The 22,981-nt window shown below is 41.7% G+C and overlaps 2 protein-coding genes across 6 annotated transcripts in view; one reads left to right on the top strand and one right to left on the bottom strand.

Moving 5' to 3' along the window:
* RNF8 (ring finger protein 8) overlaps positions 1-6,864 on the bottom strand; it is a 38,163-nt gene extending 31,299 nt beyond the window's left edge. For all 3 annotated transcript variants that reach the window (XM_054977964.1, XM_054977972.1, XM_054977982.1), the window contains exons 1-3: positions 6,741-6,864; positions 4,371-4,499; positions 929-1,669 (exon numbers count right to left, since the gene is read on the bottom strand). In XM_054977964.1, coding sequence (XP_054833939.1) covers positions 929-1,669; positions 4,371-4,499; positions 6,741-6,863 — 993 coding nt within the window. In that variant the 5' untranslated portion in view covers position 6,864. The remainder of the gene's footprint in view (positions 1-928; positions 1,670-4,370; positions 4,500-6,740) is intronic.
* Positions 6,865-13,442: 6,578 nt separating this feature from the next.
* The window catches only part of AARS2 (alanyl-tRNA synthetase 2, mitochondrial), a 35,072-nt gene continuing 25,533 nt past the window's right edge, over positions 13,443-22,981 (top strand). For 2 of the 3 annotated variants that reach the window (XR_008596888.1, XM_054977938.1), the window contains exons 1-7: positions 13,448-13,760; positions 16,151-16,339; positions 17,604-17,749; positions 18,772-18,966; positions 19,768-19,912; positions 21,497-21,642; positions 22,079-22,187. Coding sequence is in view for 2 of the 3 variants with exons in the window: in XM_054977938.1 (XP_054833913.1) it covers positions 13,533-13,760; positions 16,151-16,339; positions 17,604-17,749; positions 18,772-18,966; positions 19,768-19,912; positions 21,497-21,642; positions 22,079-22,187 (1,158 nt within the window). In the remaining variant the exon portion in view is untranslated. Of the gene's footprint in view, positions 13,761-16,150; positions 16,340-17,603; positions 17,750-18,771; positions 18,967-19,767; positions 19,913-21,496; positions 21,643-22,078; positions 22,188-22,981 lie in introns of all 3 variants that reach the window. The other variant, XM_054977950.1, reaches the window with a different exon arrangement.

Raw genomic sequence — 22,981 nt, 5'->3', positions numbered from 1 at the left:
TAACTGTATGATCTTCTTCAATCACACACTGAACTGTGGCTCACAAGCTACTATACACAATCATATAAGGGCACACAAGAGCAACACCTCCATTGTGAATGCCTGTCCCTTTGTCCAATTTCCCCCTTCCTCCTCTTTTACCATAAATCCATTCTATATGCCTTTTTAATCAACATACCCTGCAGTTATCAATGCAAGGTACTGCATTGTTCTGGTATTCCAATGCAGGGTACTGCAATGTTCTGGTATTCCAGAACATTCCGTCAGGAAGCAGATTAGTTATTAGCAGCAATGATTTTCTTCTTACCAATCCCATCAGTTAGCAACCAAGATTTGACAAAATGTTATCCTTGTTTCTTACAGGAGAACAGAAACAAAGCAACAGTAGTAACACCTAGCATTGTAATTTCATAGACATGGAAACAATCTCTGCATAGGGCACATGGATCATTGTATAGAAAACATGTTATGAAAGTTTATTTCATCAAGCATATATAAAGGGGGAGTTTAATCTATCTATCTATCATCTATCTATCATCTATCTATCTATCTATCTACACACTGAAATAAAGTCTTGCAGCACATGTACATGATAGCATATCTCCCCCCACCCACCCCCACCCCAGACTCTGACATCTCAGTATAGAAAAAAAATCATCCATTAATCTGCCCTGCACTGCTAACTACACAAACTAGTTTTAAAAAGAAGCCAAACTGGCTCTGAACTACTCAGTCATTAGCACCACTTGAAGAAAAATTAAGAAACTTCAGTGCTGCAGATGAAGCAGTTATGATATGAGACTTCCCAGGTAAAAGAGGCTGACCTCTTTTCCAGTCATTCCTTTTGGCATATCTCAGTCTTTAAACCTCATTTTCAGACAATACAACAGTTCCAGATAACTGGGTATTTTAACATGTCAGTGCATACCTCTAGCTCCTCACAGAACGTCCTCTCCAGCTGTTCTACTCTTTGTTGCTGTTGCTCCTGCTCAGTGCATAATTGGTTCTGCAAGTCTTGCAACTCCTGCTCTAAAACTTGGATGTCTTTTGGAGCACACTTCTTATTCTTTTGTCTCACATTCAAGACAGCTGTCTGCTTCTCCTGCATCTTGGCTTTTAACTTTGTCATTTCCGCCAGTGTTTTCATTATTTCTTCCAAGCCACTCCAAGACTGTGCCAAACTGGGAGCTTTCTGGTCCTTAGAGATGAGAGAAAAAGCATTCCCAACTTGCACAATGCTACAGTGATTTTTCTTCTTTTCCTTCTTGCTCGGTGTTGGAGGTGGTAGCGCTTCATCCCTGTTTTCTGTTGGTTGATTGGACAGTTCTGAACCAACTCCATCGGATTTCTCTATAGAATCACCATCAGAAGACAATCTGTCTCTCTTAGACTTGGAATTGGAAGGTCCTTCCACACCAGAGGGATCTAATTCCTCCAGGGTAATTTTACGCTTAGCCCTCACGTCCTTCATTTTCTCAGCCACCTGGTCATTTCTGAGTGCTAAAAAGGGACTAACTTTCTTCCATTCATCCTTTATTAATGTATATTCATACTCAGCTGTTTCTCTGTGTTTTAAAGGCACTCCTAACTGAATAAAGTCACCTTCTTGTAAAAGATAGGCCTTTGATGGATCGATGCGTTCAAAATTTAGCCAGACACCATTTAGACTCTGGGGAAGGAGGGGGGAAAAGAAGTTTTAAAAAAGCTACAGAAGTAATTTTTTTTGCAAAGATAAAGTGCTTCTAGGAGAAAAAATGTAACACAAATTGGCATGCCTTAAATGATATTAAAACTGTAAGTGCAGTATTCCACTTGGTGGATAGCTCTAGCACCTGTAGAACAGTCACGATGAGGCTTAACATGCCTGGAAATAAGATATGAGGTTAAGTTGTTTATTCTTATTATATATCACACATTACATTATTATACCTGTGCAACAGTGGGAAACAAAAGGAGAAAGACATTGCAAAAACCTAACCAATACTGTTTTGTACATCTAAAGATATGTATTCCAATTGTTATCAAAATGTAACGTATTCCTGCAGAAGGGACTTCCCTATGGAAAGTAAGCTCAGGCCAACTAGGAAATGTCAAGAACAAATGCATTTATTATACAAAGTAACTTCAAAATAATAGTTTAATTTAGCTGCTCCAGTTATGAGCTATAAACAACAAATAAAACAATATTTATAATATCGGCCAGATAGTCCATTAGGACCCGGTGACTTCCCATCTTTCTTTTTAATTGCTTCCACCACTTCTTGAATCGTTATTGGACCATTCATCACCTGTTGTTGTTCGTCCACAATTTTAGGTAGCTTCTGTTTTGTTCAATAATCATTCAGTTTATTAAAGAAAGATCCTATCTGCTTTACAAGTTTGAATAATACTTAAAAAGGTTCTTTTGGATGACCCCATTTTCTGTTAGCATAGTATTCCCATCTAGAAATTTTAAGAGGATTTTTTCCTCTCCCTCTTTTCTCAGTCTGTAGGATATTATAATTTTTTTTGGCATGACAGAAAATGAACCATTTTCTTCATGGAAGAAGTAAGCAGCAGGGTCCCACAAAGATCAGTATTAGGGCCAGAACAATTTAATTTGTTCAGAAATTTAGAATTGAGAGTGAGCAGTATAGCAGCCAAGTTTGTAGATGATACAAAATTATTCAAGATAGTGAAAACCAAGACTGACTGTGAAGAGCTCCTGGATGATCTCCTCAAATTGGGTGAGTGGGCAACAATGCGGCAAATGAAACTTAATGTAAATAGGCGTAAGGTAATGCACACTGGAACAAAAAACCCAGTTTCAAGTACATGATATGCTAATGGCGTCTGAACTTGTTGAGACTGAGAGGGAAAGAAACCTTGGAGTCAATAGTGGATAGCTCAATTAAAGTGTCACCCCAGTGTGCCACAGCAGTGAAAAGGGCAAACTCTGTCGAAAGGGAATGAAAATACAATGTCCGATATTATAGAGGCCCTGTATAGATCTACAGTGCGGTTTCATTTGAAATACTGTGTGCAGTTCTGGTCACTATATCTCAAAAATGACACTGAAAAGCTGAAAAAAGTACAAAAACAATTAAGGGGTTGGAGTACCTTTCCTATGAGGAAAGGCTGGAGATTCTGGGTCTTTTCAATTTTAAAAAAGAGATTAATAAAGGGAGAAACGATAAAGGTTTATAAAATTATTCATGGGGCAGACAGAGTAGACAAAGAGATCTTTTTCTCCCTCCCAAAATACTGGAACTCAGGTGCATCCAATAAAGTTGATGGGCATAAGCTGAGGACAGTCGAAAGGAAATACTTCTTTACTCAACAAGCAATTAAAATGTGGAATTCATTGCCGAAGGATGGAGTGATGGCCACAGGCACAGAATGTTTTAAAAGCAGATTAGACAGATTCAAGAAGGATCGTCTATCAGTGGCTTCTGGCCATGGAGACTAAAGGGAACTTCCACATGCAGAGGCAGTAGACCTCCGCATATGAGTGCGAGGAGGCAACATCAGGGGAAGGTCTTGGCCTCTATGCCCTATTGTTAGCCCTCCATAGCAACTGGTCGTCTACTGTGTGAGATAGGATGCTGGACTCAATGAGCCACTGGACTCATCCAGCAGGGCTCTTCTTATGTTTTTATGCCACTGTAGTGAAGTGAATAATGTTAGACTCAGAACAATAGCTTTTAACTTTGTCATTTCCGCCCGTGTTTTCATTATTTCTTCCAAGCCACTCCAAGACTGTGCCAAACTGGGAGCTTTCTGATCCTTAGAGATGAGAGAAAAAGCATTCCCAACTTGCTGGGAAGACCTGGGTTATAATCCTTACTATGCCCTAAATCTTACTAGGTACCCCATATTAACCACTAGCTTTCATAAACCAGTCCTACACATCTAGTGTGTGGATAAAATTAGATAGCTCCAATGTATGTGGCCCTAACCTGCACAAAAGAAAGACCAAATGCTCTTTCATCCGCAGCAATTCTCTCAATGAAACTATTTCAATTAAAGAAAATAATTCCACATTCTGGAGGTACTTCTCATATCCAGACACAAAGGTTGCTCAGTCAGACCTAATTTATCACATTCAAAATTAGCATATCTCTGTAGTTAGTCGGATCCTCCAGCTATGTCAGTTCTAAACTGAATTTTCCTTCAACAGAACAGAACTTCCCAGCCTCCCCCATCCTTGCAGCCCACTGATCTCCACAAATGCTGCTCATGGGTGATAACATACCCTGACAGACTACTAAGGAAGGGTCCGCAGCAGAAAAGGGGAACTTTGTGTAAACTTCAAATTCAGCCCCCATGCTTTTAAACTAGAATCCACATTCAGCATCTTTCATTAATATGATTCCAATAGTTTTCTGTACCTTATTATCTGTCACTGTCCATTGGCCATCAGTATTCTGCTTAAACACACAATGGTTCCGTGAGATCATCAATGGACAGGATTTTGACATCAACTGGTAGGTGACACCAACTCCTCGACCTATAGTAACCTGAACATAAAAATAATTTTTTAATAAATTCCCTTACAACTTATTTGCTATGGATAGGATACTTACTTTGAATTAATTTATTTTGTATCATAATTCAAGGAAAGACAGTTGGTCTGCAGTAGAACAGCAGGATTTGAGTCCAGTGGCACTGTAGAGACATCTCAAAAGCTTATACTCTGAAGATCTTGTTGGTCTCTAAGGTGCCACGGGACTCAAGTACTAGTGTTTAGGAACAGTATTTCACCTGAAGTACAATTTTTTAATCTGATAGTCAAAGCATAACAGAAAACCTTTGAACAAATGCTGACTTTGCAAAGGAGGCAAAGAACACTTGTTTATTGGAAAAGTGAAGTATGTTGAACAACAGGCAAATCAAAGGCAGCCATCTGCAAGTAAAAACTAACCGCAAATTAGTATAAAAGAAAGCCATTGTTATTACACATTTTTCAGAAAGCAGATTAATTCAGCTGGAGTTTTATTAGTTGTTTTGAAATTCATTCTTGTTTTCCATAGCAATTCAGTCTGCATCACCATGAGACTTTCTTTAATACCAGGACCATGATGCCCATATATTTTCACTGTGCTCCTTTCAGTTCCCATGCAATGTTCAATTTCTTCCACATTCCCAGACTTCCTCAGAGGTTGCTGTTGACACACAGCTTCCTATGAACTCATGGGATCTAAAATGAAGCAGGCTCTTCAAGGTCCTTTGAAGTTGCGTCCTCCCCGTACATGCACAAGGATCCTTTGATAATCTGCCCTGCCAATTCTCATGAGGCTCAGCCTCACAACCATGTGGTTTTTGAGATCACCACACTTTGCATTTGCAGAGTTCCAAGGAATAGCTGCAGCTTCCAAGTCAAAAGCTTCTCCCACTTGTCCTGTGACTGCAATGGTTTCACCGTCTTCTCCCAAAAATCACACAGGAGCCTTTGAAAACACTTCTAACACATTGTTTTAATTGTGTCTTAAATGCTTTTGTTTCCAGAAATATAATCAGACTGAATCAGGCCTACCTTACTTGGGCTTCATCAAGGCCAATGCAACAATGTATTGTGATATGTCATGTGGTTGATAATCCTCTTACTGTTGCTACCCCTAGCAGACAGCAAAACATAATATACTGAACTCAGTTTATACCACTGCAGTATCCATGCTGTGCCTAGCAACCTTGGCCAGAACATCTTCAAAGAAATTTACTATGAACTAAAACCAGCACAGTGTTAGCTGAGTCAGTGCAATCCTACTCCACTTTTGCTTAGCTTTTTTTGCACTCTGATATATATGTACATGAAAAACACAATAATTAAGTAAACATTTCTACTGATGTATCAGACCACAGTTGTTTTCTTGGAAAAAATATATACAGCTAAAATGTACATAATTACTAACTTCTGATTGGAAAAAATTCACATAGCCTTAGTCTGTTGATGAAATTTAAGAGCCAGTTAGTATAGTGGTTAGTGTCAGACTAGAATCTGGGACACCTAGTTCAAATCCCAACTCTGCTCTGCCATGGAAATTTGCTGATTGACTTCACGGGGTTATTGCAAGGATAAAACAGGGGAAATAAGAACAATGTAAGCTGCTTTAGGTCCCCAGTGGTGAGAAAGGCAGAACACAAATTAAGTAAATAAATAAATGGAGAATGTTGAACTATTCTCCACATACTTTAGAATTCAGTGCAAGCAAAGCACGGTTTTGACAGCTGTATATATGAAGGATGATGCCATGCAATATGCAAAACGAGAACAGCTATATTTAATATTATTTACATATCAGAACTGGGTTCCAAAAAAATGGATCAAGACAATAAAACAGTAACAAATAAAAGGATGCATCTGACGAAGAGAACTGTGATTCTCGAAAGCTTATGCTACAATAAAATTGGTTAGTCTTAAAGGTGCTACTGGACTCTTTTTGATTTTGCTACTACAGACTAACACGGCTAACTCCTCTGGATCAATGAAGTTACAGGGAGCTTAAAGCGAAAGCTAAAATTAAGCAGCCAATGCTCGTAAAAATAAGAAGCCTTTTAAACAAGATAGCAATTACCAAGGCCAATGTCCCAAACTCCTCAACAAGATTGTTCAAGGGGAACGCCTGAAATCCGCAATGCAAACGCCAGGAGGCGCCATTTCCTCTCGCGGCGCGCTCATTCGTCCTCCCCTCATTAGCCTACTACCCCTCCCTCAAGCCTCGGGGTTCAAGCGCAATCCCCACACACACACACCCTCTCACCTCGCTGCCGGTCTCAAGCAGCAGCCACTCTTCGTTCATACCCGCTCGCTTTAGGCACCAAACCTGACCCGAGACCCCTGAGGGACAAGGAACTCTAATGCCGCCGCCAAAACACTCCGCCATCTTCCACAGCCTCCACGACCTGCAGGCAGAAGCAGTCGCTCATTGGAGTAAGCAGAGAAGCACCGCCCAACTGAGGGAGGCAGGAAACCTTATCAACACTCAACAGCCCGTCACAAAGATGGCACCTTAATAGGACGCCCACAAACATAAATGTAGCAGACAGGAGCAATGCATCAGGAAATGATGTGGCGGTACTTTGTCGCGGAAGTATGGTAAAACAGCTATTTCTCTTGTAGCTTGAAGGGACAGGAATAAATATGTGGTATAATAGTTAAGATGCTGGACTGGGAGACCTGGGTTCATCTCTCAGAGGCTCACTGGGTGATTCTGAGGCAGTCATTCTCTCATAAACTATATGCAGCTTTGATTTCCTTGGAGGAACAGAGTAATACAAATGCTCTAAGCAGAAAGTATCCTATGCCCACCACTTACTCATTTTTATTATTCACTCCTTTATTTTCATTCTGATCTGGATTCCCACCCCCCTTTGCTCTGAACATAGACAACACCATTGTTGAGGGAGTACATTAAGGGCTGATTTTACAGGCTGTGGGCAGAGGCGGATTTTCCTGAATCGTTTTGTTCTAGGTCTGCCATCCCTTGTACACCCTATGCAAAACGCTTGTGGATCAGAATGTGAACGATGCGAACACACTGGTACCTTCCTATTGGCCAGGATATCTCCAACTCCTTTTGTATGAAATACACAAACAGTGTATTCCTAAAGAGAGTTACTCCAGTCTAAGGCTATTTGCATATTTCTTCTTAGGATTACACTGAAAGGTAAACAGACCACCAATTCTATTCATATCATTTGAAAGCAAGAAAATGGGGGGGGGGGGTTGCAAATTTAGGCTGCAGCTCACATGCTTTGATTTTTCTGCTGTATGTCTACCAGATTTAGTCTTTCATGTGTTGCAGTTTAAATGTCAGCACAACTCTAGTGCTAGAGATCTTATATTACTCCAAGGACCAGTAGCAGTGTTACTGTACTGTGTACTGCCATGGTACACTGGAGCACCAATTTAATTCATTTCCATATCGTACTTTGAATAAAAGTACAAATATATTTATATTTACATTTGGAAAGTTTAGAACTGAAGTTAGGAAAGGAACTTTACTTTTTGTAGTAATATGAAAATGTGTGTGAGAGAGAAAGAGGGGGATTAATGAGATTTCTATCAGATATCTGTGTAAGGTTTGTATATATGGCAAGGTGTTTTTTCATACTTAAAAGAACTTTTAAAATGTAAATATATTTGTTACTTTGAATAATTGCTGTCTCTGCATTCTGCTGTATGAATTATTTTGTGTAACAGAACGAGTCAATCTAACATACTACCTATTTGGTATTACTTCAGTCATTACGGTTAAAAGTGGTGGATTCAAGAAAACAGAACTGCCACAAGGATTGGAATTCAACCTATGTAACAGAGTGCAGTCTTAAGAAATACTCCAGTCTAAACCCCTTGAAATCAAGTAACTTTTTTTAGGATTGCAGGGTGAGTCTGCCGCGTGTAGAACTTGGAGTGATGCTGTATACGAGAAAAGGAGGCGTGTTTCCAGCACTCCCGTGTAGACTGGAATTTTAGGTTTAAATGAACAATTACAATGTTATCACAAAAATATCCTCCAGTATTACAATGTTATTCCAAGGCAAAACGACAGTTTGCCAAGGAATTCACATAGATAACACCATAAAACCCGTCCAACTTGCAGAGTTGGAGGCACAGCGCCTGCTAGTATTTACTAAATACGAATATTACAAGCCAGGGGCAGTGGCGAGGTGCAGGGAGCTCACCTTCTGCCGGACCAAGGGAGCCCCTGGCAGTTGCCGCCGCTCCCAGCCCCCTCACGCCGTTTAGCCACCGGCTGACAAAGCAGTAGGGACAGTAGAGAGCGCTCCGCGGGCGGCAGCGCACCCCTTCTGGCCCAGCTGTTTTCTTCCTTTAAGAGTTCCTGCTTGATCCCGTGCGACTCTCCAGACCCAGAAAGGGCGGGAGGAGAGCTGCAGAGGCTTCCGTTGGACAATGAGGCGGCGGCAGGCAAGGCCCACGAAGGCCGAGCCCGGGGTGGGGCCGGAGCAACGCCGGGTCCCAGCTGTGCCGCTGATACTCCTCCTCCTCGTCTTGCGGGCACGCGCCCGCCTTTGCTGACAGCACGGTGGTCTGCGCCTGCGTTATGAACCCTCTAGTCTGTGGACCGGACGAAATAGCGGTGTCAGGGGCAGCGGCAGACCTCCTCCGTATTTTTCTGAAACGTGTATGTCTGTGCATTATGTTTTGATGTCATTAGGGTTCTGACTGGTAGCTGTAGCTTTTTATGATGTCATGGAGATGGCCGAAACCAATTTTTCCTACTTTTCTTTTTTGAGCTTTAACAATGCAGTAAACCTTATATTATTATGGCGAATTTGACTTTTTAAAATATATGCCTTATATCACGTAAATGGGAATGGATAGAGGCATTATTGCTATTAGTTATTTGTAAATCTCCAGAATGGGAATTATCTTGCAGTGTTCCACAGGGCACAATCTTATCTCCCATGTTATTCAACCTCTACGTAAAGCCTTTAGGAGAAGTCAGTCGAGAATCGCAGTTATGGAGTGGAATACAACAATATGCAGATAACACCCAACTCTGTATCTCACTATCCAGGTCCCCACAAGATGAAGTAGAAATCTTGAATTGCTGCCTGACAGCCATGATGAAATGGCTGAAAATAAACAAATCGAAATTGATGTATTGTCGAAGGTTTTCACGGCCGGAGAACGATGGCTGTTGTGGGTTTTCCAGGCTGTATTGCCGTGGTCTTGGCATTGTAGTTCCTGACGTTTCGCCAGCAGCTGTGGCTGGCATCTTCAGAGGTGTAGCACCAAAAGACAGAGATCTCTGAGAGATCTCTGTCTTTTGGTGCTACACCTCTGAAGATGCCAGCCACAGCTGCTGGCGAAACGTCAGGAACTACAATGCCAAGACCATGGCAATACAGCCCGGAAAACCCACAACAGCCATCAAATCAAAATTGAACCCAGACATATCAAAATTGAACACAGACAAATTGAAATTGAACCCAGACAATGAAAGCGATGCTCATTGGGAAGGCAGAGATCTTGAAGGACATTGCACTGTCTACTTTGGATGGAATTCATCTGACCCTTGAAGACCCAGTTAAGAGCCTAGGGGTTATACTGGATCCAGCGCTACTACTAGAAAAGCAAGCTAAGTTAGCTGCAAAAAAGCTTTCTGCAACCTCACTTTAGCCTGGAAGATGACTTCCTACCTCAACACAGCCAATTTGGTCACCTAGATTCATGCTATGATAACATCAAGACTTGACTATTGTAATGCACAATATATAGGTCTCCAGTTGAAGTTAACTAGGAGACTCCAGTTGGTGTAAAACGCTGCAGCTGTGCTGTTATCAGGAGTGATCAGGAGCATGAACATCACTCCCATCCTACAGTCACTCCATTGGCTATATATATAAGTTACTGTGCTCAGTTCAAATTATACAAAGCTGTTCATGGCCTTGGTCCAGTATACCTACAGAACTGCTTGTCTCTGCATGTTCCTCCACGGCAGCATCACTCATCTGAACAGGGTCTCTTGTAGGTGCCACCCTGCACATAGGTACACGGGCATTCTCTTTTTTTTTTTTTTGAAAAATTTTTATTGGGTTAGAATCCATTATTTTTACATTTACATTCAATTTTCCCCAATTTTTCATCTCTAACCCCCTCCCTTTCCCCCCCTTTTTGTTGACTTCCAACAGCTTTCCAACCCTTTGTCCCCTTTCCCTTACTTCTATTAAATTCCTCTATCTAAAACAAATATATATTCTCCATTATTCTAAGCAGTACATCCTTAACTATTTTAACATTGTATGCCCAAACTGTAAGTCTTTGTTTCCATCTTAGATAAACAATTTATCCCATTTTTCAATTTCAAATATTTCTATATATCATAAACCATATAAATCATACATTCATTTAGATCAAACAATTTGACTTATTCTCTATATATTACTCATTCTATCTTTTTGTAATAATTCTATATATCTCTCATCACATAGTCAATCAATTTGACTCATCTGTATCTTCAGACATTCAGTTTGGTACATTTTACAAAGCTTACCAAAAAAAGAAAATATTGTTAGTTAATCAATCCTTATATTTAATCCTTATAGTTAATTATTTTCTATCTATATTCTGTTTGTTAACCTATATATGTCAATCTATTAATATATATGTTAACCTATATATGTCAATCTATTAATCTGACTGCTTATTAATTCACATTTATCTCTTCTCCCCCCGGTAAAGTCTCCCCCCTCTACTTCAGTACTTCAGTAGTTCTCAAACTGCCACAGTTTTCCTCCCACCTCCCATTTCTTCTCCAGGTATTGTTTCAGCTTCTCCCAGTCTGTGTTGAACTGCCCTGAGTCCAGATCTCTCAGTTTTCTTGTCATCTTGTCCATTTCAGCCATATACAGCAATTTGTAAATCCAATCTTCAATAGTTGGCACTTCTTGTACTTTCCATTTTTGCGCATACAAAAGTCTAGCTGCTGCTGTCATATAAAATATCAACGTCCTGTGTTGGGCTGGAATTCCCTCCATTCCCAAGTTCAGTAGCAGGAGTTCTGGGTTCTTATTAATTTGAAATTGCAAAATTTCACTCATTTCTCTTATTATTTCCCCCCAGTACTGCCTGGCTACCTCACACGACCACCACATATGATAGAGGGAGCCCTCATGCTTCTTACATTTCCAGCATTTATTAGAAGTATTCAAATTCCCTAGCGCAATCTTCTTTGGTGTCATGTACCAACGATAGATCATTTTGTAAATGTTCTCTTTGATATTAGTACATGTCGTTGTCTTCATTGTAGTTTTCCACAAGTATTCCCATGCCTCCATTGTTATTGGTACACGGGCATTCTCTGTGGCGGCTCCTGCCCTATGGAATAGCCCTGCCGGAGGAGGTCAAGAGTCCTCACTCTCCTGGCTTTCTGCAAACAATGCAAAACTGAATTATTCAAAGAGATTTTTTTACTCAAATAGGAGGGGTGTGTTGTAGGGAGGTAGTCTGAGAGATGCTTCTTTAACGAGATAGGGACCATAAACTTCACCACTATGTTGCTTTACATCCTATCTGTTGCTTTAAGTATGTGCTGCTATTTATGGCCTGTTGCTTCAAGTATGATCCTATTAGGTAGTTCTATGTTGTTTAATGTCAGCCCTAGAATTACTTATGTATCAGCATTTCTTCAACTCTGTATTGGTTTTTTTGCTAATGGTACTTTTTTGTAAACTAGCATTTATTTACCCTATTGCATGGTTTATTGAAATATTGTTGATATGTAATCTGCCTTTAGTCTCATTGAGAAAGGTGGACTATAAATGACATACATACATACATACATACATACATACATACATACATACATACATACATACATAGTATGGGAATTTATTGGCTTTCCAACAGTGTTTTGAAATTTGAAATTGGTCACTTTCTTCACAAGTTATGACATCATAAAAATCTTAAACTACCAATCAGAATGGGTTATCACATGAAAACAAAATACATAAAATATACACCTTTCAGAAAAACATAAAGTTTGCTGCTCTACCAATGTATCAATGTTTGACTCTTGGCCTATGGACTATATGTTTCTGGTGCATTTTACTTTTCAGATTTTTTGCATCAGTGTGATCCCAAACCCTGGGCAGAGACAGACAGAGATGAATAGAATATATGAGGAGTTTATCTGCCGACTGATTTGGTCATTTTATGGATGACCAAATGGATGTTACAACTTTGCTTGCATTGCTTTTGAAATTGTAGAGGAAAATAAATAAATTGGGAGTTGGATAGTTTACATGGCATTATATGACATCAAAATGCAAAAACATGTTTCCAAACTCCAAATCCAACCCTATAGCTGACCAATTTTGAATTCCCCCCAATCAAGGTGGAGCTTAAGCAAAACCAACACAAAACGCAGTGGAGGCGGGGAGGTGTTGGCTATGATGGAACCTGCAGACTTGCTTAATACTTGGTGATGTTTTAGCTGGCCTTACTTTTGATTTCGGATCCCTCCCCTAGCTAATTCTACTGCCTGCAATTAAATCCTAAAAATTTCACACGTCTCTGATAAAAGGCAAGTCCCGAAGTCCCACAGAATTTGCGTATTTGCTTGCTTTTATCACTTCCACTGTCATGTGAAAATATATTGAATTGCCGTTTTCAGGATTCACGAGGCACATCAGGATTTCATCCCGTAGATCTGAAACGCCTAGAAGCAGCCGCGACTTGCTCGTATGGAGCTGTCCCCACCCCCTGATACGGAAGGCCAAAGCAAACCGCCTTACTCCGCCAGGCAAATGTAGGACGGGGAGGGGTATTTTAAAGCTTGTTAATTTTGTCTCCTTGTTGATGCCTCATTTTTTTAATGTTTCTTTTTGTTTTGTTTTTTTAACCCCGGCAAGAAGCCTCCAAAACTGAAGAAACTATCACGCCCGATAGGCGGAGGGAATCGCCGTTTGTAAGAATCTATCGCAATCCCATCATCGTCTATCGCAATCCCATCATCCTCCGCGGCCAGGGTGACCTCTCCCGCAATCTGGTTTTCGAGCCTCCCCGAATTGCGCCCATAGCTAAGATGGCGGCGGCCGTCAAGGCTTCTGCGAGGAGAGTCCTGCGAGTGTCCCTCGGTTTGCGTCGCGGCTCTTGCCGCACTGGCTCCAGCGCCTCTTTCCCGGCTGCACGAGTGCGGCAGACTTTTCTCCAGTTCTTCCAGGAGCGTTATGGCCATCGAGTGGTGCCCTCGGCCCCTATTCGGCCACAAGGAGACCCTAGCTTGCTCTTCGTCAATGCTGGCATGAACCAGGTACGACGGGCCCGAAAAGGAGGCTGGGATGGCGAGAGGGATGCGGGTCGGAGATGTTGGTCCTCCTGTGTGACTTATCCTCATTTACGGATGCTGATGCTTTTCAGTTTCACGTGTTTCCCCCTTTTGCTGCTCCTAAATTCGCATAGCATTTTACAAAATCTCTATGCTAACGCGCAAAAATCGGAAGCGAAAAAGGCAGTTCTCAAGGGGGAAATTTATTAAAATAGAACGTATAAAAAACCTAGGGAGCTCAATGCATTTTCTTTTAAAAATCTTCTTAACGGGTAGTTTCCATGGTCCTTTCTCTAAGAAGCTTCTGTCAGAAACTTGAATTCGACGCCAACCCTGGAAGGTTTTAAATCAAAACACACGAGGCTCCGTTCGATTTTTAATCTGTTGTAATAAAACTTCACAAACTTTGAGATTACCTTTTCGTGTGTAGGAATTACCGTGCAAACTGGCGAGCATCACGAGTCCTGCATGTACTTTACTAGATGTAAACTCAAATTCACTACATTTCTCCAGGGTGTGCATTGCATATTCAGAGAGCATGTGAGTCCGTCACGTGATCATCTACAGATAGAATGTATATTAATTCCTATGTAGAAGTGATGCTTGTGTAAGAATTTTATAATGTGAAGTGGCCGTTGTTTGTAGCATCCTTACAAGCAGCTCAACCAGAGAGAGCAAAATAGCCAAAGCTCTACATGGGGTGCTTGTCACAGATTGCCAATTGTATCAGAAACTATGGTGCATGTTGTTATGGAGTAGCAAACTGAGATACTCGTGGTGATCCAAGGAGCCATCAGGTTGTTTGGAAAAAGAGATGTCTGAATATATCCAAGGTCTTGAATTCCTACACTTTGTTCACCAACTCTTGTCTGCCAGAGTTGATACTTAAGGCTGTACTGAGTACCTGGTTCAAAAAATGGGTATTTCTTACTTGACAGCATTAAGTTCGCTCTAAAGAAAATCTGAATGTACTGTATTCAAAACTCTAGCTGCAGTCATGGATCATACAATCCATTTATGTAAGAGATGGGATGTGATTAATTGTTATAAGTTGTTAATTGATTAAAGATCTTTTGCAACCTACTAATATATATATTAGTATATATGTTATATACTAATATATTGGAATTAACACGTATGTGTGCATGCGTGTGTGTATGTGCTTTTCCTGAGGATTCTGGAGACAGTTCTCACTTCTTCACAGTATAAGGAAATTTATTCATGTAACCTAGAGTAGCCCCATTATAAGTTATTTCACTGTATTATTTCACTGTATTAATTTGAGGCTTTGTGGCAGTGAAGCCTCCCCATGTAATATGGAGCCATATTGGTCATACAGTGTTCTGCTTTTCTCATGTACAGTAGCTTGCGTAGGCAATGCAAGCTACTGTACTGGTATTGGAACATGGGACGCACAGCAGATCTTGGAAATTAAGGGCCTTTCCTCCCTGGGATCCTAGGTGGAAATCCTGGGGTCTGTGCCTGGGAATTTGTGCACACAAAGCACATACACCACCATACAGCTAAGACACACCCTGTTATAGCCTGGCAAGAATAGGAAACCAGCCCTGCAGCTGCCAATCCTATCTTGGACCCAGGGATGTCAGAGGCAAGCAGCAGTCGTGATCATAATTGGCTGCAGTGATGGCATTATGCTGCTCTAGCCAGGAGTAGGTAGTGTAGATTTCTCAGACCATCCATTCTCTGTGGCTGTTAACAGCTCAGTCCAACCCAGATTAACCCTATCAAATATAAATACTAATAAGTAGGCCTGTAACATTGCCAATCATGCTGAATACATGGGAGTTTTGAAACGGTGGAGAATCCTTTGAGAATGTATCTATACAACATAATACTTTGACATACTGATGGTACTAGAGGATAACTTTGGATGCTGGTTGATAGAAAGGTTTATTTTAAACTTTCACCAGTGGTCGTAGATCCAGGGGAGTTAGCCGTGTTAGTCTGTAATTGCAAAATAGTAAAGAATCCCATAGCATCTTTAAGACTAACCAACTTATTTGTAGTATAAGCTTTCAAGAACCACAGCTCTCAGAGCTTATGCTACAAATAAGTTGGTTAGTCTTAAAGGTGCTACAGGACTCTGCTGTTTTGCACCAGTGATCATGAATTTGACTAATACAGGCTCCACTTTTAATGTGCAGAGCTTGTCCAGTGAACCAAGACACTTTTTAAATAACTAAAGCAAGACAAGTTTCTGTCCATAGACTGAGACTCACACAACACACCTTACTCATTTTCTGTTCAGATCAGGACAAGTACTATAACAATTTTCTGTACTGGGATGCTCTACAGCCTTCATTAAGCCTCCGTTGAATGTGAAGTTTGTTGTGTGTTCCTTTTACATTTTACAGTTCAAACCCATTTTCCTGGGCACAGCAGATCCCCGGAGTGAACTGACACGTTATCAGCGGGTAGTGAACAGCCAAAAGTGTGTGCGTGCCGGTGGGAAGCACAACGATCTGGAAGATGTGGGCCAAGATGTTTATCATCACACATTCTTTGAAATGCTGGGGAACTGGTCCTTTGGAGATTATTTCAAAGTAAGATATCAGAATGTATTCTCTGAGAAATGATGCTGGGCCATTGTGCTTGTCTTTAAAGCTTTTGAGCTACTGTAGAGACAAGCTTATGTTTCATGTCCTAGGGTTTCTTTCTGATAACCTTTTCTACTAAACCAAAGACTCATTAAAGTCAGTTCAAACATGCAGAAATGGGATTTGGTAGAGGCCTTCTTGGACTAGACCACTTTAGATTGAGGAATGTTTGACTGCTCTCTCATGTAAGGAATTTCCTGCATATGGGAAAGTATAATTTTAGCTTAGTCCTTTCTCCTGGTTGGTGCTTTGTATGTACAGCCAAACATGACAGTTCCCTATCTGAGGGGATCCAGACCCAAGACAGTAGTATTGTAGGGTGTTTCTATGTGTTTGAATTGGTCCTCAGAAAACTATTATAGGGGCCAGAGGGGTAGGAGAGTGAGCATCTATTTACTGTGAGATGGTTTGAAATGGAACAAGCTGCATGTAGGCTGTGTGCTCTGGAAAGAATTGGCACTGACAAGTATCCCTTGTTAGATCTGAGGAGTGAGCGTTCATAGCCGTGGTAGCCACACCACTGAAAATGAGGCTGGCTTGCCTTTCCTGAGAACAAGTATATTGTCACTGTTAAAATCTCTGTTATGAGAAGAGTAACTCAGGGGATCTTCGTGTTGCAACATGAAGTGCAGGAATGTACTACTAAGGTATTGATTTTGTTTGCACTATTATTTGGAGATTTGGCTTCATGAGGCTTCCTTCTGAATGTTTAACTGAAGTATTTGCGGATGAGAAAATCACTTGAATTCTCCCTCTGTTGTTAATAGCAGCCTGAATAGCCCAGCTAAACTCAGGCTTGTTGAAACTTGGCAGCTAAGCAGGGTTGGCCACTCTCAGTACTTGGACGGGAGACCTCCAAGGAAGGCTGGGGTTGCTGTGCAGAGGAATGCAGTGGCAAACCACTTCTACTTCTCTTTTGCCTGGAATGCCCTGTGGATGGGGTTGCTGTGTCAGTTGCGATTTGACAGCAAATTCTTTTTCTTCTGTTGTTAATTATGCTGTTCATCTGTTTTTCTGTTTGGTTCTTGAAAGACTGAAGTAAGCCAGGGAGTAAGTGTGGCTGAGTAGAGGCATAAATTCAGGCCTTCTCAGTCCCACACTATCTTCCACGTTGTCCTTTAATTGTGAGATAAACAAAAGTTATCCAATGCATCCCCCTTCCTTCCCCTGCAATGGGGCTCTTACTTTCTCATCTCTAAACTCCTTTCAGGAGGAAGCATGCAGGATGGCATGGGAGCTCCTCACACAGGTCTATGAGATCCCAAAGGACCGTCTGTACATCACCTATTTTGGAGGAGATGCAAACCTTGGGCTAAGTGCTGATGAAGAGACCAGGGAAATATGGCTAGGTCTAGGGTAAGTAAACAAATAAAGCAGACAAGAGAGACAGAGAGAGATGCACATACACATACATATATACTTATACACCCTGTACAGATCTGGTTGTATTAATTTTACACACAGCATGTATTATTTTGTGAAATTTCACATCCAGAATGCCATCTTTCATTTAGGAGAACGCTTCTAGCTTTTACAGGAGAAGAACATGAAAATATGCAAGTAGTGTTTGTTTGATAAAATGGGGGAGAGGGGAACAACGTAAGATGCTTTGAGTCCCCACAAGGTGGAGCATAAATGAAATTAATTAATTAAAGACTTGAAGTGCATTCTTAAGCAGAGTTTGCACTCTTTTAAGTCCATTTAAGTCAGCTTATAAGGGTGTAACTGCTCAGGATTGCACTGTGAGGAAACTAGAAAAAGCGTTACTTGCTGTTTCCAGTGAACAGTCATTGGGGGAACCTGTACCCTGCATAATTCCTTGTTCCTTCCCTGATTCTCATCTCCCCAACCCCTCACCAAGGAATTCTAATACGTACAAGAACTTAAATACTGCAGTTGAAATCATTTATGTAATGGGTGTATGTTTTGAACTCAGAATTTGGATTTTTTTTTGGCAGTTAGCTCTGCCCTGATAGTGTATGGATTTTCTTCTTTATTTGTATAGCATTTAAAATGAACTAAGCATGGCACAGTCAGTTAGGAAGGTACTATCAATGTCTAAGAGCTTAAAGTCCTAAGTAATAACATGACATGAGAAGGAAGCATGGGGAGAACAGAAGGGGCATTAGACATACGTACAGCCTGTCAGAAGTTATCTACAAGCAGGCCAGCTATTGACCAGGTTCTAGTCGTGGTCTGCAGTGTTTTTCTCATTTATCAGCCTTCATTGATGAAAGCTACAGTGTGGAGAGGGAGCACAGCCATACGAAATCAATACTGGTGCTGCGATTGCTCATAGAGGATGATGGATCAGCAAGTTAGAGAGAGAAAGGAGAATGTGGATGGTTGTCCCAGCACTGTCCTCTTTTCCTTTTCAGCGTGCCTCACCACCATGTGCTTCCCTTTCAATTGAAAGACAACTTCTGGGAGATGGGTGATACCGGACCCTGCGGGCCCTGCACAGAGATCCATTATGATCATGTGGGTGGTGGCAGGAATGTGGCAGCACTGGTAAATCAGGGCAACCCTGACGTGGTAGAGATCTGGAACTTGGTTTTCATGCAGTTCAACAGGTATGGAATGGAGGGATTGTTTGGGTCCTGGGGTTGTGCCGGAGCCTCACTTAGAGGAGGCTTCCATGCTACTGAATATTCACAAATTCGTAGTGATCTTTATTGATTTTTTCCCACCAGCATGTAATCTATACGGCAAACTTTCTGATGCCACTTCCAGACACCTTTGCTCCTCATTCTCGCCTCTGTTGGAACCTTCTTTTTGTGCATGTACTACTCTTCTCAGTTGTTTTCTTCACACCTCCAAATTCTGTTCTGTCCCTTAGAATCATAGGGTTGTAAGGGTCTCTAGGGTCATCTAGTCCAACCTCGTGCACAACACAGGAAATTGACAGATACCTCCCCCCCCCATCACACGCATGACCCTTACTCCATGCCCAGAAGATGGCATAGAGAGTCTTGTCTTGGCAGTAGTATACTGCCAAGTCCCCCATCCTATAATTATGCATTTGATTTTTCCTACCTATATGCAGAACTTTGCATTTGTCTCTGTTGAAATTCATTTTATTTGTTTTAGCCCAATTTTCCAGCCTGTCTAGATCAACCTGTATCCTGATTCTGTCTTCTATTGTATTTGCCCCTCACAATTTAGTATCATCTGCAAATTTAATAAGCATTCCCTCTGTTCCGTTACCCATATCATTTGTAAAAATGTTGAACAGAACAGGTTCCAGGACTGATCCCTGTCTCCTCCTGCTTTCCATCCAAACTTTGACCTATGTGAGGTGAGCCTTTGGCCTCTGGCTCATACCTGCTTATTTGTTTGTTTTGTCTCTTGGCTGACAACTGGTGTGTTACCAGAGAGACTGATGGGAGTCTGCGTCAGTTGCCCCAGCGTCACGTGGACACAGGAATGGGCTTGGAAAGATTGTTGACAGTTCTGCAAAACAAGCACTCCAATTATGACACAGACCTCTTCACTCCTCTTCTGGATGCCATCTACAAGGTGATGATCTGCTGTACAGCTGAGACTTCAGTAGGCTAACACAGAAGTCCACTCAGTAGTCTCCAGATGTGTATCATAAGCACTCTGGATATGCCACAGTTGGTGTCATGGGTTGTTAGTTTTTCTGAGATGGAGATGAAAAGCATTACAAGTTGCTCACCAGAGATAGTAGTTGTTGCTTCTGGGTAAGCAGACAAATTGCAGCACATTTGCTACCATATTTTTGTTCTTATTTGGCTGAGAAGAATGCACATTGGTTCTTATTGGCCTGGCCACAGAGTAATGTAGTACAATTACAGTGATGCACCACTGTCTCTGTGTCTTTTTAAACCTACGAGGGGTGGTATGTAGGGTGAGGATGACTTGAAGTGCTTGTTTATCAGGAGAGAGGGTAAGTGCAGTGGTATTTTTGCAGAAATGCTACATAGGCTGAGAGGTGGCTGGAGCTTCTTTTCCCCTATTGAAGCTGGCCCTTTAAAACTGGAAGTAGCCCCACTAGGGGAACTGCAGTATTCCCTGACTGTAAAAACAGCCTACAGAGCCTGAAAGAGACAGCTGCAGTGGCACCATGGCAGCCCTTCCATTGCTGGGAAGGCGTTTTCTTGCATTTTCCCAGGCCTCTCTTCAGACTTTAAAAGGTCGGGAGAAATGTCCATGGTAGACGCAGAGCCAAGCTACAAGTGACTTTTTTCACGTGGACAGCACTTGATCATTTTCACAAGTTTTCCTGGGAACTGAAGTCCCAGTGTCCTTCCCCTCTCTGTTAGAATCGCTGCCTGAAGAGCCAGAGAAAGCCGGCTGCAGCAGCAGCTTTTGCAAATCGTTCCTCCAGCCACAAGCCTGCTCTCAATAATCGTTTGGGGGCGGGCAGCTGCTACTTTCTCCCTGGGTCTCCTGCTCCCAGGGAGCTGCTCTGGAGAAAGCCGCTGTGTCAGTGAAGCTCCAGCCGCAGCGACAGCGGAAGAATCTGCTGCTGCTCTAACATGCCCTCATTCCAGTTTTTCTCCAGGAGCTCAGGAGCAAGGGAAGGGCTGCTTTCTCCAGAGCAGCTCCCCGGGAGCAGGACACCCAGGAAGAAAGTAGCAGCTGCCTGCCCCTAAACGATCATTGAGAGCAGGCTTGTGACTGGAGAAACGATTTGCAGCCAGCTTTCTCTGGCTCTTCAGGCAGCGATTCTAACATAGAGGGGAAGGACACTGGGACTTCAGTTCCCAGAAAAACTTGTTAAAACGATCAAGTGTTCTGTGCGTGAAAAAAGTCACTTATAGCTTGGCTCAGAGTGTTCTTTTCGGAGAGATAAGTAAAGCTGTGTATGATGAGGACGGAAGGATAAAGGAATAGCCATGCAGGCTTTACAGATTGATTAGCAAAGAGGGTCTATGTAGTAACCTATCTTAGTTTAAGAAAAAGGCTTTAGCATGTCCTTGAAACAATCTGAATAACTTTAAACAGAAAGGGTTAAAGAAAAATGATACTGTTTAGGGGTCCTTTGAAGAAAATGTGTGCATTATTTAAGGCTGCGAACTTTTCAATGTTGCTCTGTCTTTCAGGGTTTCCTAAAATATTTCTGATTTTCTCTTCCAGGGTTCTGGCAAACCCAGATACCAGGGCTTGGTTGGGGAGGCAGATACTGGACATGTGGATATGGCTTACAGAGTGGTGGCAGATCACGTGCGCGCTTTGTCTGTGTGCATTGCTGATGGTGTTTATCCAGGCATGTCTGGTGCCGAGTAAGAAAGCAACATGGTAACAGGGGTTGGTTGTGACAGAGGTGACTGATCTTAAAGAGCCTGTGTAGCTGCAGGATGAGGCAATCCCAGAGATCTTTTGAGGGAAAAGACTATTTAAATATATTCTGAAGGGGCGGGGGGAGCAGAAGGTTAGAATATGTTTTTTGGGTGGTTAGGAAGGTCTCTGTTTTTTGGGTGGTTAGGAAGCTAGGTGTAGAAGTGAGAGAGAGTGAACTGTGGATGTGACAAGTGCGTGCGGGCATTGAAACACTGGTGGTGCAAGGAGAATCTCAGGTCCCTGGGTAGGAAGCTGATAGGGCACAAGCTGAAGGAATTCTATCTAGGGGCTTCGTGAATACAAGAAAGCTGGTTGAGAATGGTGAAATAGCTTAAGTGTGCAGCACAGCTTACTAAGAATGACTTTTCTTCCTTGCAGGCTTGTTCTGCGCCATATCTTGCGTAGGGCTGTGCGATTTTGCTCTGAAGTTCTGCAGACTAAACCTGGGTTCCTGGCCAGCTTGGTTCCTATTGTGGTAGAAATTCTGGTAATGTAGAAGTTATTTTCTTCTATATAGTTAGGGTGTCATGCAGAACTGAACACTGTAGCATTTTCTCTGTTTTAATACTTAAGACCAGGATTCCCTGTCTAGTGATATTGGATGGCCAGATTAGGAACATAAAACATTTATTATAAGAATTTATTTCTACTTTTTCTATGCTCATAGATCCAGAGGAGTTAGCTGTGTTAGTCTGTAGTAGCAAAATAGTAAAGAGTCCAGTAGCACCTTTTAAGACTAACCAACTTTATTGTAGCATAAACTTTCAAGAACCACAGCTCTCTTCATTGGATGCATCTGATGAAGAGCGCTGTGGTTCTTGAAAGCTTATGCTACAATAAAGTTGGTTAATCTTAAAGGTGCTACTGGACTCCCTACTATTTTTCTGCTCTTTATATCTGATGATAGAAGCTTTGACTCTTGAAAGCTCATACCTTGGAAATCTAGTTAGTCTTTAAGATGCTACTGGTCCCAGATCTTACTCTTTGACTACATACCAACCCGGCCACCCACATTTACTATTTATATATTACTGTAAACATTTAAATGTTTTCTAAGCCTTGGAAAATTGGCAAAGGGTTACCTGTACAGTCCTGGATCATTTGTGCCTGCAGAACATGCTTTTTCTAGTGGGGGCTTTACTGTTAATAGTCTGTGCGCAAGACTGACTCTGGAAAGCATTAACATGTTCATTTTGCTTAACAGGACACAGTAACAGACTAGGGCCGTTTCCAGACGGCCCCCCGCCTCGCGAAACGTCGCGCGTCGTTGCGCAGAAAACG

Source organism: Eublepharis macularius, chromosome 1 (genome assembly GCF_028583425.1).
Source record: "Eublepharis macularius isolate TG4126 chromosome 1, MPM_Emac_v1.0, whole genome shotgun sequence".
In the NCBI taxonomy this organism is placed as follows: domain Eukaryota; kingdom Metazoa; phylum Chordata; class Lepidosauria; order Squamata; family Eublepharidae; genus Eublepharis; species Eublepharis macularius.
The sequence above is the reverse complement of the archived record's forward strand: the minus strand, read 5'-3'. Positions and strand labels throughout refer to the sequence as shown.